The sequence below is a fragment of the Odocoileus virginianus genome, chromosome 9 (genome assembly GCF_023699985.2).
Source record: "Odocoileus virginianus isolate 20LAN1187 ecotype Illinois chromosome 9, Ovbor_1.2, whole genome shotgun sequence".
Taxonomy (NCBI): Eukaryota; Metazoa; Chordata; class Mammalia; order Artiodactyla; family Cervidae; genus Odocoileus; species Odocoileus virginianus.
In genome coordinates this window covers 15,773,848-15,788,792 of record NC_069682.1, presented here as the reverse complement: position 1 = coordinate 15,788,792, position 14,945 = coordinate 15,773,848, and the positions used below count along the sequence as shown (strand labels likewise).

The 14,945-nt window shown below is 39.5% G+C and overlaps 1 protein-coding gene across 13 annotated transcripts in view; it reads right to left on the bottom strand.

The window, feature by feature from the left end:
• ABI1 (abl interactor 1) overlaps nucleotides 1-14,945 on the bottom strand; it is an 81,518-nt gene that overhangs the window by 14,957 nt on the left and 51,616 nt on the right. For 6 of the 13 annotated variants that reach the window (XM_020891466.2, XM_020891461.2, XM_020891467.2 and 3 more), the window contains exons 3-7: nucleotides 9,394-9,570; nucleotides 7,341-7,355; nucleotides 6,512-6,612; nucleotides 5,212-5,352; nucleotides 1,714-1,814 (exon numbers count right to left, since the gene is read on the bottom strand). In XM_020891466.2, coding sequence (XP_020747125.1) covers nucleotides 1,714-1,814; nucleotides 5,212-5,352; nucleotides 6,512-6,612; nucleotides 7,341-7,355; nucleotides 9,394-9,570 — 535 coding nt within the window. Of the gene's footprint in view, nucleotides 1-730; nucleotides 812-1,713; nucleotides 1,815-5,211; nucleotides 5,353-6,511; nucleotides 6,613-7,340; nucleotides 7,356-9,393; nucleotides 9,571-14,945 lie in introns of all 13 variants that reach the window. The other 7 variants (XM_020891468.2, XM_020891469.2, XM_020891463.2 and 4 more) reach the window with 2 other exon arrangements.

Below are 14,945 nucleotides of genomic sequence, written 5' to 3'. Positions count from 1 at the left end.
GAGTACAAGTGCCAATGTTTTTAAAAGAAGATGCTAGATGGTTTTATTTCACCAAAGCTCCATTATTTGAGACAGTTCTTTATCCATTTCCACCCAAATGCTACTGTGCATTTCTAGGCTGAATGGTTTTATATAGTCTATATTTGGAATTCTGATATGCTCAATCCAGTCTCCATCAACCTGGGAACAATTTAAATGTATTTTATTGGTAAAAACTGTTTTCATGGCCCCCTCAGATGCCATAAATCCTCAACTGTATCAAAGTTTTTCAACTGTGAGCCACAGGAAAGCCTCAGAGCACCCCACACATCATTCTCTTTTCCATTTTTCTTCTTCCTGTCCTCCACCTTCACCCCAATCATTTGACTGTTGTATACACCAGGGAATTCCAAATCAAGTCTCACTTTAAAAAAATACTGCATCGCTAATAAAAAAAATTTTTTTGGAACAATCACTGCTATAATATTCCTTGAAAGATCTAAACAAAACAAAAGCTAAACCACATTAAATTGGTTATAAACAAGGCAGAGACACATTTGACATCACAGAGAAGTTTCTGCGTAACTTCAGAGGTTTTTCACAAGGAGAAATTAGTGTAAATTAGATTTAATACTTAAAACTTTGTACTACCACCTACAAGCTAATAACCACAAAAGCTAACCGTGTAACAGGAGCTGACTATGAACTAGGCGCAGCAAGTTAAACCACTCCAGTGGTTATGCAGTCTCACCTACCACAGTGTTCACGGGGAGGGGTGGTAGAAAAGGTGGTGCTGGTGGAGCTCCAGAAGGAGGAAGGACAGAAATGTTTTCTAATAAAATAGTTTATAATTCAGGTCAGAGTGCAAGAAAGAGAACTAATCATTCTGAAACAGTAAGAAAGTACAATGCTTTGGAAAGAAGTAAAAAAGAGAGAAAGACACCCATATGCAAAGCATGTTCCAAAGAATAAGAATTTTACAAGGTAATAAGGTCACTGAGTCCACACTTTCATTAACTATAAAATACGCCTATTTTTATAAGTAGCTCTTTCTCCTTTTTCAACAACATCCTTGAGAAACTAAGAATTTTTCCCAGTTTTAATTATCAAACTCATTTTTCAAATGTATATTTTAACACCAAAAAGTCTTCCTTTCATTTACTAAACAATCAAGGGGCTAATCATAGCTCTACTATGATTTCTTAAATTTCTTATATAATCTAAAAAGTAAAAGAGCTTTTCCTAGTTTAATTCCATGTTACATTCACAGCGTTTTACTGACATACGTATCGAATATCATACATAAAAACAGGAAAGTCACAACCAGCTATCACCAGAGTTGATACACCTACCAGCCTACAAGGCAACATCAAAGTTCAGTGATACATAATTCACATTAAAGACACTGATCTTTCAGTTGAATTATCAACAATATTGGCTTGCTCTTGAAATAATAATTATTATTTCTGACTAGTGCCCACATATTTCTAAAGCAAAATGGCCCAAAAGTTATTTAATATGCTTTTTTTAAATAAGTAAGGAGAAACAGCTGCAAAACTCTAAAGACTCTGAAAACCAATCAAAAATTGTTTTTAAATTTGTTAGCTTTCATTCTGGCAACAATCACATAAATTTAATTAATAGTTTTATCTAATATAACTAAATTGCTTCAGACTTCCATAATAAAGCTCATAAATACTACCACATGTGACAATGGATTAGCTGATGACACACCTGGTCCAATGGTGGGTGGTGAGGGTGTAGGCACGGCGATGGGAATGCCAATACTGCTGCTACCACTGTTCTCTCGGCTGCCGCTTCCTCCGCTGCTTCCACTGCGAGAGAGAAAAATCATGAAAACAGCAATTCTAGGGATTCCTTCCAAAAATATAATCAACTCAAAGCCACCAGATACTATTATGATGGATGTGTGTGTGTGCATATGTATACATATGCTTACAATAGAAAGAAACGTTCTAACTGTCCAATACAAATTTTAACTCTAATACCTGAAGTGGTTTTTGTGTTTCACTGTATGTGTTAGTTGCTCAGTCGTGTCCGACTCTGTGTGACCCCATGGACTGTAGCCTGCCAGGCTTCTCTCTCCTTGGAATTCTCTAGGCAAGAATACTGGAGTAGATTACTATTCCCTTCTCCAGAGGAACTTCCCAACCCAGGGACTGAACCCCGGTCTCCTGCATCGCAGGCAGGTTCTTTACCATTTGAGCTACAGGGAAGTCCATGTGTTTCACTATGTTTCTCCATCTACTGAAAAATCAATATAATCACATAGTACTCAGAACTGTAAGAGATCACTGAGAAACAACTGACCAATACCATCTAATATACAATGAATCAGCAAGGATTTATTTAAAACCTAGTATAAACAGCAGTAAACAAAGCAGACATGAACTACACTGTCATGGGACTCTTGGCTGAGAATGGGAAAACAGACATTAAAAAATAGTGGGACGGAAGCCACAAAAGATGCTATGGAAGTTAATAAAAACGGTAACCAACTTTAGTCTGAAATTAGTATGCACACCTCTAATTAATCTCAAAGAACAGTAATAAGACAGGGAAATTTTTGGAAAAATGAGCAAATGAAAAAGAAAGACAATAATGAAATTTCACCAAGGAACATTCTAGAATAGTGGATACTATTAAATTTTAACTTCTATGGACTCACTGTCTTTAGGCATACAACCTAACACTGACCAGTTTCAGTAACATAAAGTGGACATGTTGTTGTTCAGTCGCTAAACCATGTCCAACTCTTTGTGACCCCATGGACTGAAGCACGCCAGGCTTCCCTGTCCTCCACTATTTCCCTGAATTTGCTCAAAGTCATGTCCACTGAGTCAGTGATGCTATCTAGCCATCTCATCCTCTGCCACCACCACCACCTTCTTCTGTCCTCAATCTTTCCCAGCAGCAAAGTCTTTTCCAATGAGTCCGTTCTTTGCATCAGGTGGCCAAAGTATTAGAGCTTCAGCTTCAGTCCTTCCAATGAATATTCAGGGTTGATTCCTTTTAGGAATGCACATGTACACATATGCAAATATACGTATGTACCCATGTAGCCTGAAGCTCCATATTATATTTTTAAAACTCAACATCATTGGTTCAACAGGCCCAGAAACCCAGCAGAGTAATAATCTGCACTGTCTAGGTTAATTTATTTTCTTCAGTATGATCCCTCTATAATTACACTGTCACATACTAACAGAAGGGGAAAAAATATATATGTAACAAAAATAGCTCTGGTGTGAAGGCCTCCCTCCTCCCAAGCTTGTCAATACTCTGCTTTGGGCCACCACCATGTAACAGACAGATGCACTTATGTGCCTGTATGATTAACTAATCTGTATGCCTTTTTCTAACATGAAGGTTGGCAAGTTACAGCCTGCAAGCCAAATTTGGCCCATAGAATGATTTTTATAACCCATGGGCTAAGAACACTTTTTTTTATTTTAATTAGTTGGAAAAAACCAAAAGAATAATATTTTATGACACATTAAAATTATGTGAAATTCAAATTTCAGTGCCATATATTAAGTTTTGTTGGAACACAGCCATGCTCATTCATCTACGTGCTGCTGATGGCTGCTCTCATCACAGAGCTGAGTAACTGCAGCAGAGACCGTATGGACCACAAGTCCTGAAGTGTTGACAATCTGGCCCTTGATCAAAAAGTTTGTTGATCCCTATTCTAATAGAACAAGTTCCTGAAAAAAAGAACCATATCTCACTGGTATATCCCTAGTATAATGAAGTAACTTAGTTGTTGAATATGATTAAACTATTACTACATCCACTATAGAGAAAAATCATGCTTTGATGTAATAATTCAATAATAAACATATAAAGAAACAATTTAAAAAACAATTTTGATCCTCACTGAATTCATACTGTAACTGATACTGTAACTGCAGACATCAATATGACAATTTATTTACTAACAGAAATAATAACAACAAATAACAATTACCTAGCATTTAAGAGCTTGGTATACCCTATGTTAACTGAATCCTTCAAAATAACTTTACCAAGTTATATCTCTAATAAAACCAACCAAAAATCAAGGTAAAGAGCAGTTCCCTGCCCAAGTTATTAAGTGAGAGGTAAAAATTAAATTAAAAAATTAAACTATACAATAAAGTACTCCCCAAATGAAGTAGTTACTTTAGGGGGAGGGAGGTAGAAGCAATCATTGGGAAAGGCCTGAGGCGGACTTCTGGGTTGTTGGTACTATTCCATTTTCTCACCTGCGTGATGGTTACAAGACTATATTCAGTTTGTATTAATACATCAAGTTTCATATTAATAAATTATCTCCTTTTCTGAAATGCACATTATGTTCCATACCAAGTTTTTAAAAAGACACTGGGTAGATTCCCTGGTGGCTCAGTGGTAAATAACCCACCTGCCAATGCAGGAGACAAAGGTTCGATCCCTGATCTGGGAAGATCCCACATGCGGCAGGGCAACTAAAAGCCCACGGCGCCACAGCTACTGAGCCCGTGCTCGAGAGTCTGAGAACCACAAGGACTCAGCCCACGTACCATCACTGCTGAAGCCCACGCACTCCTGAGCTCATGCTCTGCAACGAAAAGCCGCCACAGTGAAAAGCTTGTGCACTGCAACTAGAGAGTAGCCCCTGCTCACCTCCACCAGAGAAAAGCCCGCACAGCGACAAAGAACCAGCACAGCCAAAAATTAATAAAATAAATTTTTTAAAAATAAAGGGGAAAAGAAATTCACTGGGAAGTTGATTTCTAGAACTTTTTAAAAAACCAATTTATATAATAACATATTCTACAGTCTATCAACTCTCCTAAGAAATTCTTCCTCAGAGCTTCAAGTTTAAATCTCATTGTATAGTTTCTGATATTCAACCATTTACCCAAAAAACTTAACAGTGGTTATCTTGATCATTTTTTCCTAAATGATCATTAAAAAAAAAAAATTCTTTATAGACTTCATCCAAATGTACATACGTACCTCTGTCAGAGGAAATACTAGCAATTTGCTAGCAGTATAGATACTAAAAAATCTAAAAAAGTACAAGTTCATGATATAAATGTACAGAAAGGTATACAGTAGCATCATCCTCAACCTTACCATCTATGTTAGCATCAGAGGAGCACTTTACCTATAATTCTACAGGAGTTTGTCACCAACCAATAACATACATTCTCAGCTGTTCAAAGGCTCAACCTAAAAATTTACCTGTGTGTCCTCGGTCTCTGATTTAAAGAAGCCGTCCTGCCTGGACTATGCTGACTTCCCAGCCTCGCAGGACTTGTCATGTAGTCATTAGGAACTGTTGGAGGTTTAACAGGCTCAAGGGTTTTGTAAGGAGTATTTCGTCTAAAGAAGCATAATAGAGAAAGTAGTGGATGAGAAAGAGAAAATGGTATTTTCCCCCAAATCTGTGACTAACCCTTTATTACCAAGTAAAACACAATTTTTTTAAATAATAAAGTTTGTTTTTAAAAAATGCTTTAATTGGAAGAGATGAATTTTGTTACTTTAACAAAAGCTAAAATCTGTTACCTTTTCTTAGGAAAACCACTGAGAAAGGTAAAAGTTCTAACTAATCTTATTTCTAAAAATAATAGCTATAATTTTTTAAATGCTCAGTAATATGAAACTTTGAAATACATATGATTCTCAACTCAGTAGCCCACAAGGCATTGTCCTTATATATTGTGGTAGCTGAATATCTCCTCTTCAATTTATTCCTACCTCAACATGGAAATATTAATACATGGGCAAGTACATTCTGGTCCCAGTGGAGAAGCCATTAATTTCTCAATAAATGATTTTAACTTTTCTATTTAACAACCTCATGTTTTTTTTTCAGGGGCAAGGGGTTCACAAAATGAAAATAGAAACTAAGAGCCTACAAAAAAAGTTGGTTGCTATTAAGTAACGATTCTACCACCCCTCCACCAAAAACAAGGAGTCTATAGTCTACAATAAAGTGAATGATCTTTCAGGACTGTCTTACCAAGTATTCAGTATTTGCATTGCATTGAAAATTGGGAACGAAGAAGGCACAAACTGTTATCTTTTCTACTTCTGCACTGGCCTTCTCACAAAGCTACTCTAGAATGAAGGGCCCCAAAATGACCAGCAGAAGCACAGTTAGAAGGATTCCCAGTAAAGATTCCCAAGTCTCAGGTGAAACAGAAATGGGGGAAATGGAAGAACTGCAAGCTACCAAACCAAAGTATGCAAAACAGGCCACTTATTCAAAGTTCTGTAATATAAATATTGCAAATACATGTGAAGACAATATATACGGAAACCTCTGGTTATTTCATTTTAAGGTCAGATTTATATATATGTATATAAAACTTTTAATGAATTGGAAAATAATAGACAATGCTCATTTATACACATACAAAAAACTTTTCTAGTACAGAGTTCCTCAGAGAAATTACGGAACAGGCAGGTTCATTTTGGATTCATTTTGGATTTCCTTCATTGGATCTGAAGAACATGGATGTAACTGAGTTCTTACCCCAGCGTTCCCCGGCCTGACATGGGAGGACTCGGTGGTTTCTGAGTAGGAGGATTTGTTCTCGACAGTGTGCCAGTTCTTGCAGGCTGGTTATTTCCATGCTAAAATGTGGAAAGAAATGCTTTTATTTTTATATCAAATTGTTCTCTTGGTGTTTTGACACCATGTATTATTATTTTTTAAATATCAGAATGTGAAATAAGGATTCCCAGACAGCTTTAACAACAGACTTTGGTACTATATTTTAAAAAGTCAAGATACCACTTGCACTTGGCTTTTCATATTATTTTGCACCCTTCATGCCAAATAATTGCAAAATACAGGTGAGATTACTGAATTTTATATATTTTATTGTTATACATGTTCACTGAGGTCTAATTTATCTGCAATTCAAATATACGGTTTCCTGAAATTTTCAAAATATGTGCATGAATATAAACGACAGATCTCAGTGTCAACTTGCTAAAATATTCATCTGAAAAATCATCTCTATCCCAACAACTCAGTAACAAAGTCACATGTAATGTCTGGGAAACCTCCTAATTGTAAGTCAATAAAAGCAAGGCAACTATCAAAAAATGAGCAAAGCAATAAATGTTAGCAAAATTAATGTTCCTATATAAATGCAGATGTCAATATATCTCTGATATATTAACACATCCAAGCTCAGTGTTGCCGACGTGAACCGGGTCTGAGTGTACTGAGCCCACACACGCCCTACGGGGAGAAGCAGACAGACACAGGAGGAGTGTTCAAGCTTCGGGGGCTCTGCAGCCTCTACCAGTACAGGAGGAATACTGTGGGTCAGACGATAAGTAGTATCTCTTACCTTGGCTTTTAGCCACTTTACGTTGGCAAAAAAGGGGGGAAAAAGTAGAAATTAATTCTAGATATCTTATCTGATAGGACAGTTACTTGATTCATGTTAATAAGCTTTTACCCAGTCATATTTCAAGTATTTTATAAAGAAAAGTCATCCACAAGCAGTAGGGAAATATTCATAGGTATCACATATTTATTCAAAGTAATATAATTCATAAGAAAATTACCACTTAATTATGCCAATCTCATGCAAATTATGTGATTTCTTAGGTCAGTATTTTATCCTATCAAACTAATTCAACTGAATCATGGATGATAAAAAACAAACTCTGATTTAAATACAAACACCATACCTCATTAAATGTATGGCTATTTTAATACATCAGTCCACAGACCTTAAGACTACTGGATAATGAATGCTCACGCTTCATTATTTGAATGGTAGTACAGAATTTTAAAGAGTGATCAACTGTAAATGTTAAAATCCAAAATTACAGGTTGCTTCCAAATGCAGAAAAGGACCTAGCAACTCGGGGTTTAAAACAAAATTACAATGCACCATAACATCTTAGCCAAATTCTAATTAAGGAACAAACAAACAAACAAATAGGGTCTGGAAACCATCTCATTTGTAGCTTAAGAACCAAATCCTAAGAGGCCAGCACTAGTAGACAGAGTTTGTTTTAGTTCTAAATTTCCTTCTGAACAAGTCTGACCAAAATTCAAAACTGAAAAAAAGCTGCTTTGATCCTAAAGGCTACATCTTTGAAACCTGGCCAGCTTATATATACGAACTGATGTGTCCAAGGCAGCCTACTTGCAACATGCCACTTAAGGAAAACTATCTTCAGATTGCAGTCTTTTTCTACACTGGAGAAAAAAGGGTTCCCTCAAGTTCTTTCCATCTCATCTGCCATTCTAAATTTGTATCTTATCATTTTTCAAGTGACCGTAAAAGCAATATTAAGGAAAGCATCCAAAAATGGAATATACCTGGACCCATATTCTTATGGCTAGAAACCATGCCAGAACTTTGGTATTCTTTAACATTTGTTTAGAATAACATGGCTCATTATTATCTAGATTAAACAATGTCTGGAATCCTACCTTGCCACTACATTTCACACCTGGATTTAGAAATTAAATTTGAATAGCCTCATTACCTTTGATGAAAAGACATATTAATGTGATAGCATTATAATACACTAAATACTAAAGTAACTTAGAAATATTCTAAATATGACCATACATCTTCCCTCATATGCTGTTTCAAGTGAAAGAGAAAACAAAAAAATAGCATTCAAGTGTAAACTAATCCCAAATGAAAGGGTGAAAGGACAACTTATTTGGGAATAAAAATTTTACTTGAATTCTGCTACTGTGTAATGGTGTAACCTTTAACCTGTTATGGAGCACAGCTTCCTCTGTTAAGTGTGTGTAAATTTACACAAAGATGTTGGGAGTGTTGGAAGGAAATGATCTCTATACCTTACAACTCAAAATGTAACTGGTGAGCAACTTAAAATCTTCCACTTCAATGTCCCCCAAGCTCGTTTTAGAAATAAAACATCTTAAGGAAATAAAACTAGGCTTTTCATTTCCTTAAGATCTCACTTCATTTCCTTAACATCTACATTTATGGATGAGTCCGTTTACCATCTCCCTGGAATCTAAGGTTGAAAACAATAGAACTCTCTTATTCCACCCTATCTTCAGGCCCTAAGTAGATCATAAACTTCGCATACCACAGGAATGAAACTCTGTAAGATGCCAACTCCTCTTTGAAATGATTCATCAGTTCATTCCTCTAATAAAATTGAAGCCTTTAAAAACACCATTCTTATGTATTATAAAACTTCAGTGTTTCCATTAATAAAACGGAACAACCCTTAGATCACATGATCTTTTCAAGGCTTGAAAAAAAAGACATGTGGAAAATCCTTCACAGTTATGAACCAGGCTCTATAGCTATTATTATTAACAAATAATTTTAACTGTTTCTACTATGTATTCAAGTTTACTCTGAAACTGCATAGCCTGCAAACACTTAGGACACTTACCTTGACGCCGTGGCCCACATCATCCAGAACCGTATAGTCAATAGGCTTCCGAATATACCTGACAGGCCGCTCCATGTTCGCAGGTGCTATTATTTTGTGAGTTCTTGATGTATTCTTATTTGTCGTCAAAATACCAATCTCTCTTCGAGCCACTTTCTCTTTATGAATGTCCACAGTCTATATTTTAAATTTGAACAAAGCAAGAAAATACTGTTTGGCAGAGTGCATAATATGTATAATGTCTGCATATTAAGACTGTATCACATGTCTATTTTCCAGTGAATACTACTACATGCTCCCCTTCAAAATTAAGCAAATATCTTTGACGTCAAAACATGGAATCTCTAAAGCTGATTAAAAGCACCAACTAAACTATTGGTTTTGACTCCAAAGTGATTCTGAGGGAAGCGATTTTCTCTCCCAAAGACCTGGTATGTGTGGAAGGGGAGGACTCCTACTCTGTGCTGCTTACACTTTGTGGCGATACAGACCAGATAAATCAGTAATTACAACTAGATGAAGTAACTACTATAGTGACACACACACACAATTTATTTGCAATTACTCTAAAGGTGTTCAGAGCAAGATATCCAACTAGGTTGAGAAGGCTTTAATAGAGTAAGTACATTAAAAGAAAACAGAAATATTAGAGGCAAATTATGGAAATTATTTAAGGCGAAAAGAACAGCATATTACAGACAAAGGTTTAAGAAGGAAAGAAAAGACCAGGGGTTACGATTTAGCACCAAGGAGCACACACATCTGCAGCCTACCTAGTACTGGTCTTTACAGCGTTAAAAAAGGTGGGTTTTTGTTTTTTTCATTTAACTGTCAGTATTAAAAAAAAAACTGGATAGCAGTCAGCACATTAGAAATAGTTACACAACCACTCAAAAGTTTAAGCTTTGGCCTAATAGTAATGAGTGGGTAGCCATTCCTTTCTCTAAGGGACTTTCCTGACCCAGGGATGGAACTCGGATCTCCTGCATTGCAGGCAGATTCTTTACCATCTAAGCCACCAGTGAAGTCCCAATAGTAATGAAAAACCAATAAAAAATGCAAATTGAGCAATATCATCAGGTCTGCATTCTAAAAGATCCCTCTTGCACAGGAGGACAGAGAGAAGACTACTGGGATGAGACGAGTTAGAAAGCAGTGAGAAAACAGAAGCATGTGAAATGAATTGAAAGCGGCTGGAGGTGGGGGGGATTGTCAGGAAATAAAGGTTAATGTTATGTGTATTTCTGCACACCTTGTGAGAAGAGGTGCTGATTCCCTAGCCTTAGAAGATATAGCGTCTCCTCAAATCACAAAAGGCAGGCTTACTGTTCAGTATAATAAAGATAACGTCAGAAGGCTTACTGCCCATTATAAAAGAGCTGGTCCCCTAAGCTGGGAGCTCCTTTCCTGGAACACACCTGAACATGTACAGGCACCACCTGGCTGTCTCGGACATATTCTATAGAAAGTGGGGCTGGTGTCTGACAGTGTTGACTATGACCACAATAATGACCTGTCTCCAACCTGGAGTCTCACGTCTTCTCCTCACATCTATGGAATTGTGGCTGGCTTAACTTGTGAGCGTCTGCGAAGGGTAAAATCTCAAACCCTTCACAATGTTTGAAGCTTTGGTAATGAAGATGGAGTGCTGACAAAGACAAAGCTTTTTAGATTTGGAATGAAAGGATAGCTAATGAAAATTGAGAGAAGTCCATGGGAATCGTGAGTGAACATGATCAAATCGTGTGGTCCCCCATGCAGTAACTGGTCATCTATCTCACAGCTTAGTAATGAGGCTGAACTGGGGCGTTAGCTTCAGGCCAAGTACCAGGAAGTAGTTTCAAAAGCAGCAGCCTGAATGATGCCCTGGCTACTGCCAGCTACTCACTAAGCTCACCTGGTGGACCCTGAAAACAACTAGTAATATTTATCGGGAGAGGGAGGCAAGGGCACATAAGGTTCTTTCAGTATTTCTATACTGAGCATGAAAGAAGGAAAACTGTAACCACTCTAAGCAGAACCAGGAGAACCTCGAACTCTGGCTAGTTTGCTTGGGAGACCTAAGGGGCCAGAGGGGAGACATAATGCTTATTAAAGAAGAAAGGCAAAAAAAAAAGAAGAAGAAGAAGAAGAAAGGCAACAGTGGGCTGTCTTCCTGCTCAGTCCCTCCTGCAGTTTGTCTTCTCAACCTTCTATTCATTTGAGATGAGGCAAAGACCTCAGCATTTTTGACAGTGGGCCCTGTCTGCTGTGAGACAGCTTTGGCCCTTTGGGGAAACTTTCTCCGAAACAATCTCCCAAGGGCACTGATTCGTCCTGCAGGCTCTTCCATCCTAAATTGGGTTTTATAGGATGATGAAGGTAGTTCACCACAGAAGGAGAAACTCACCCAAAGATTAAATTCTGTCACCCCTACCAGCTTCAGGAAACTCCCAGTCCTACACTGAAATCAAGAATCACAGAGCTGGTCTTTTGACAAAGGAGCAGCCAAGAGCCCACATAAGGCGAACTCCTAAAAACAATGATGCCACCGCGCGGATCAAGCCCAAGCCAACCAGAGAGTACAAACTCATGGCCCCTGCCAAGAAGTAATATGGCTGTAGCTGCTGAATAAAGGTGTTCCCAACAGAAATGGATGATGTCCATCAGCAATGATGACCTTACCACAGAAAATAGAATGCAGGCCTTTAGGTGGGCTAGGATTGCTTGCAGCCACAGCACTGCTCAAAACAAATAAATTGACCTTATTTATGGGAGCAGAGTCACTCTCTCCCAACCTCCCCATATACCCTTAAAGAGAAAGATGATTATGGGTTGGGCCAAGTTCTCCGGGTCCCCAAGGGAAATTGAAGACCAAGCATACCTGGGTGTCTGACATCACTCTGGGGAGGGCAGGACATTTTATAGCTGGCTGATATATACATATTGGAGCCCACATCCCCATCCTGTGGAGGGAGAGGGTATCTGCTTTCAGCTATGAGGTTTGTGCGTGGTTCACAGTGGGAAACAGAAGCTAATGCGTCCTTCTGGGTGGAGTTCTTGGGACCAACTCGATGGATTACTGCTGTGCTTCCACCAATGAATGTAAAATTGGTATCGATATTTTTCATGCTTGCACAGTGAATGCTCTTAAGAGCCAGAGGAGATGATGCCACCTGGAAAGTGGCACGTAGAAGAGCACTAGTGGTCCCAGTGCCCACCATCCTTAGGACCCCTCTGAGTACAAGCTGCTGTGCATGGATGATTTTACTGACTGGAGCCTCTGGCAAGAGGAGCAGCCTCCATTGGAGGTGCCCCTTGGGTTTGGTGTATTCAAGAATGCAGCCAGCCCAGCTCCTGTGACATCCCAGCTTTACATGAAAGAGTGGCAGCTACATCTTGAGGGAAAATGTCTCTTCCATTCTGCCACCTAAACCAATGCCGTTGATACACAGAGGATCCTCTAAGTGCCTGGGCCTGGTACACTAATAATTCAACTAAGCTGACACCCTGTGGTGTTCTACGGACTGTTGTGCTGTTTGACCTCAGTGCCAGCTACACAGAATTGAGAAGTGGGTATGGCTGCTATGCTCCGTGGGCGGAGCTCAAGGATGTTCTCACAGATTTGGCCGATATTCCATGATAAACCTTGTTAGATTTTTACTGATCTGAGGCTGGTACCAGTTGGGAATAATTGTTTGGGTCTGCTACTTGGAAAATGACAGATTGACATCTTAAACATGGGCCACATAAATTGTGGAGACAAACTGTAGTTGCCGATCAGACCATGTGGGTCATTAACACATGGCCATGGTAAGGGCCTACGGTCTGAAGAGGCCAGCTGCAGTCCAGCTGCTGATGAAGCCTGCACTGCCCAGGCTGCCATCACTGCCAGCAGATCCATCACCATTCCAGATGTGCCAACACGTGGACCATCACTGAAAAGACCCAGAGTAAAGGATTCTGTTCCTGATGCAGAGGTAACCACTGCATCCCACACTGTGAGTCCAGGAGAAAGACCCATCTGTCTCCTGGTGAGAGAGGCCACATCTCCCACCACTGGCAGACTAGCTACATCTGACCTTTAACCCCATCTTCAGACCATCAGTGGTGCCTCACCATCAAAGGCACTCTTTCATGTTATGGTATTACAATCCCGATCCAATCTGCTGACTCCAGCCAAACCACCTGCCAATTCCTCCAGGTGTCTTTCCAACCGCCACCCCCAATTCCTGTAGCTTTTCATTCAGTCACCCCAAGGGGCAGATGAATGCCACCTGACTGGTGGCATAGACAAGTAAGACAGATTTGACTGACTACCTTCAGGTAAGCCTCCCAAAATAAAAACAAGTACTAGATTCAGTTATTTGTACTGAACTGGGAGCCCTGGTGCCTACCATCTGTGCAGGAGAGGACAGTGGAGAAACAGCTGGTCTGTGCTACCTAAGCAGGTCCCACCTGTGCTGCAGGGGGTAGGGGAGGACGGGACACACATTCTTCACAGAAGTACTTATGCGGAAGTCAGACATTAACTTACCTCCCTCCAGAAATGTGGTGACTTGTACTTTACGGGTGGTTCTAAGAGACCCTCAAGCATTTAAGCAAGCACCACCAGTAGATCCTGTACCTGCAGACAGCTATGACCTCTCAAAGTATAGCTATTCTTGACTAGTAGGAGGGGCACCCCAGAGGGATAACTGATTTGTTAATTATGTGCAGCCTGCTCCAAACTACTTAACCCTAAAATGGGAGTTATCCAATTAGGAAGGGTGGTTTGAACTGTCCCAGACTTAAGCTGAGGTGAACAATGACATCATACCAGCCCTGGAGCCATTTGGGTCAGGGTCAACTATTCAGGTCAGGCCAGTATTGTTATGGATGACAGAACCACCCCAGACTTCCTTCCTTCAGACCAGGCCAAGGCTGTGCATTCCAGCATCCTCCTGAACTACTTGCATCAGGTAGAAAGTCACTGCAGAAACCTGAAGAGAAAGCCACTTGGCTCTCCAGAGCAGACCCCTGAAGGTTACGGTGTTTGTTCAGCTGGCTGGTCGAGGACCCTGGGGAGCCAAACTGAGGTCAATATTGCAGTTTGGCCTCATTCTGCTACCATGCTGATAGTACGTAAACTGAATTACATGTTTTATGAGATAAACTGAATGGCTCTGGTCCCAGGTTCTGTCAGACAGATTACTCAGGGTGGTCAATCATAGGAAATTGTGCCAGAAGCCAAGAAGGTAGAGAAATGAGGGATGAATATTGTTGGAAGGCAATTACCCTTGGACCCATCACATTTCTGTACATCTTGTAGGTAGAGGCACTCTTTGTTCCAGACTATTTTAAGTACGTCTACATCGTAAACAGCCAGGAAGAACAGAAATGTCACCCTCAGGAACAACAGACAGGTTTGCTCACTGTCTCATGCAAAAAGATGTCATCTCCCACCAGGATTAAGGTCAGGCAAGCTTTCTGCCCATTATGAAAGTCTGGGGGGCTCCTCTCCTGTAAGAGACTATACTACACATCCAGAAGCATCACCCACCCTCCTCACAGTCTATGGAGCTCAGGGTTGG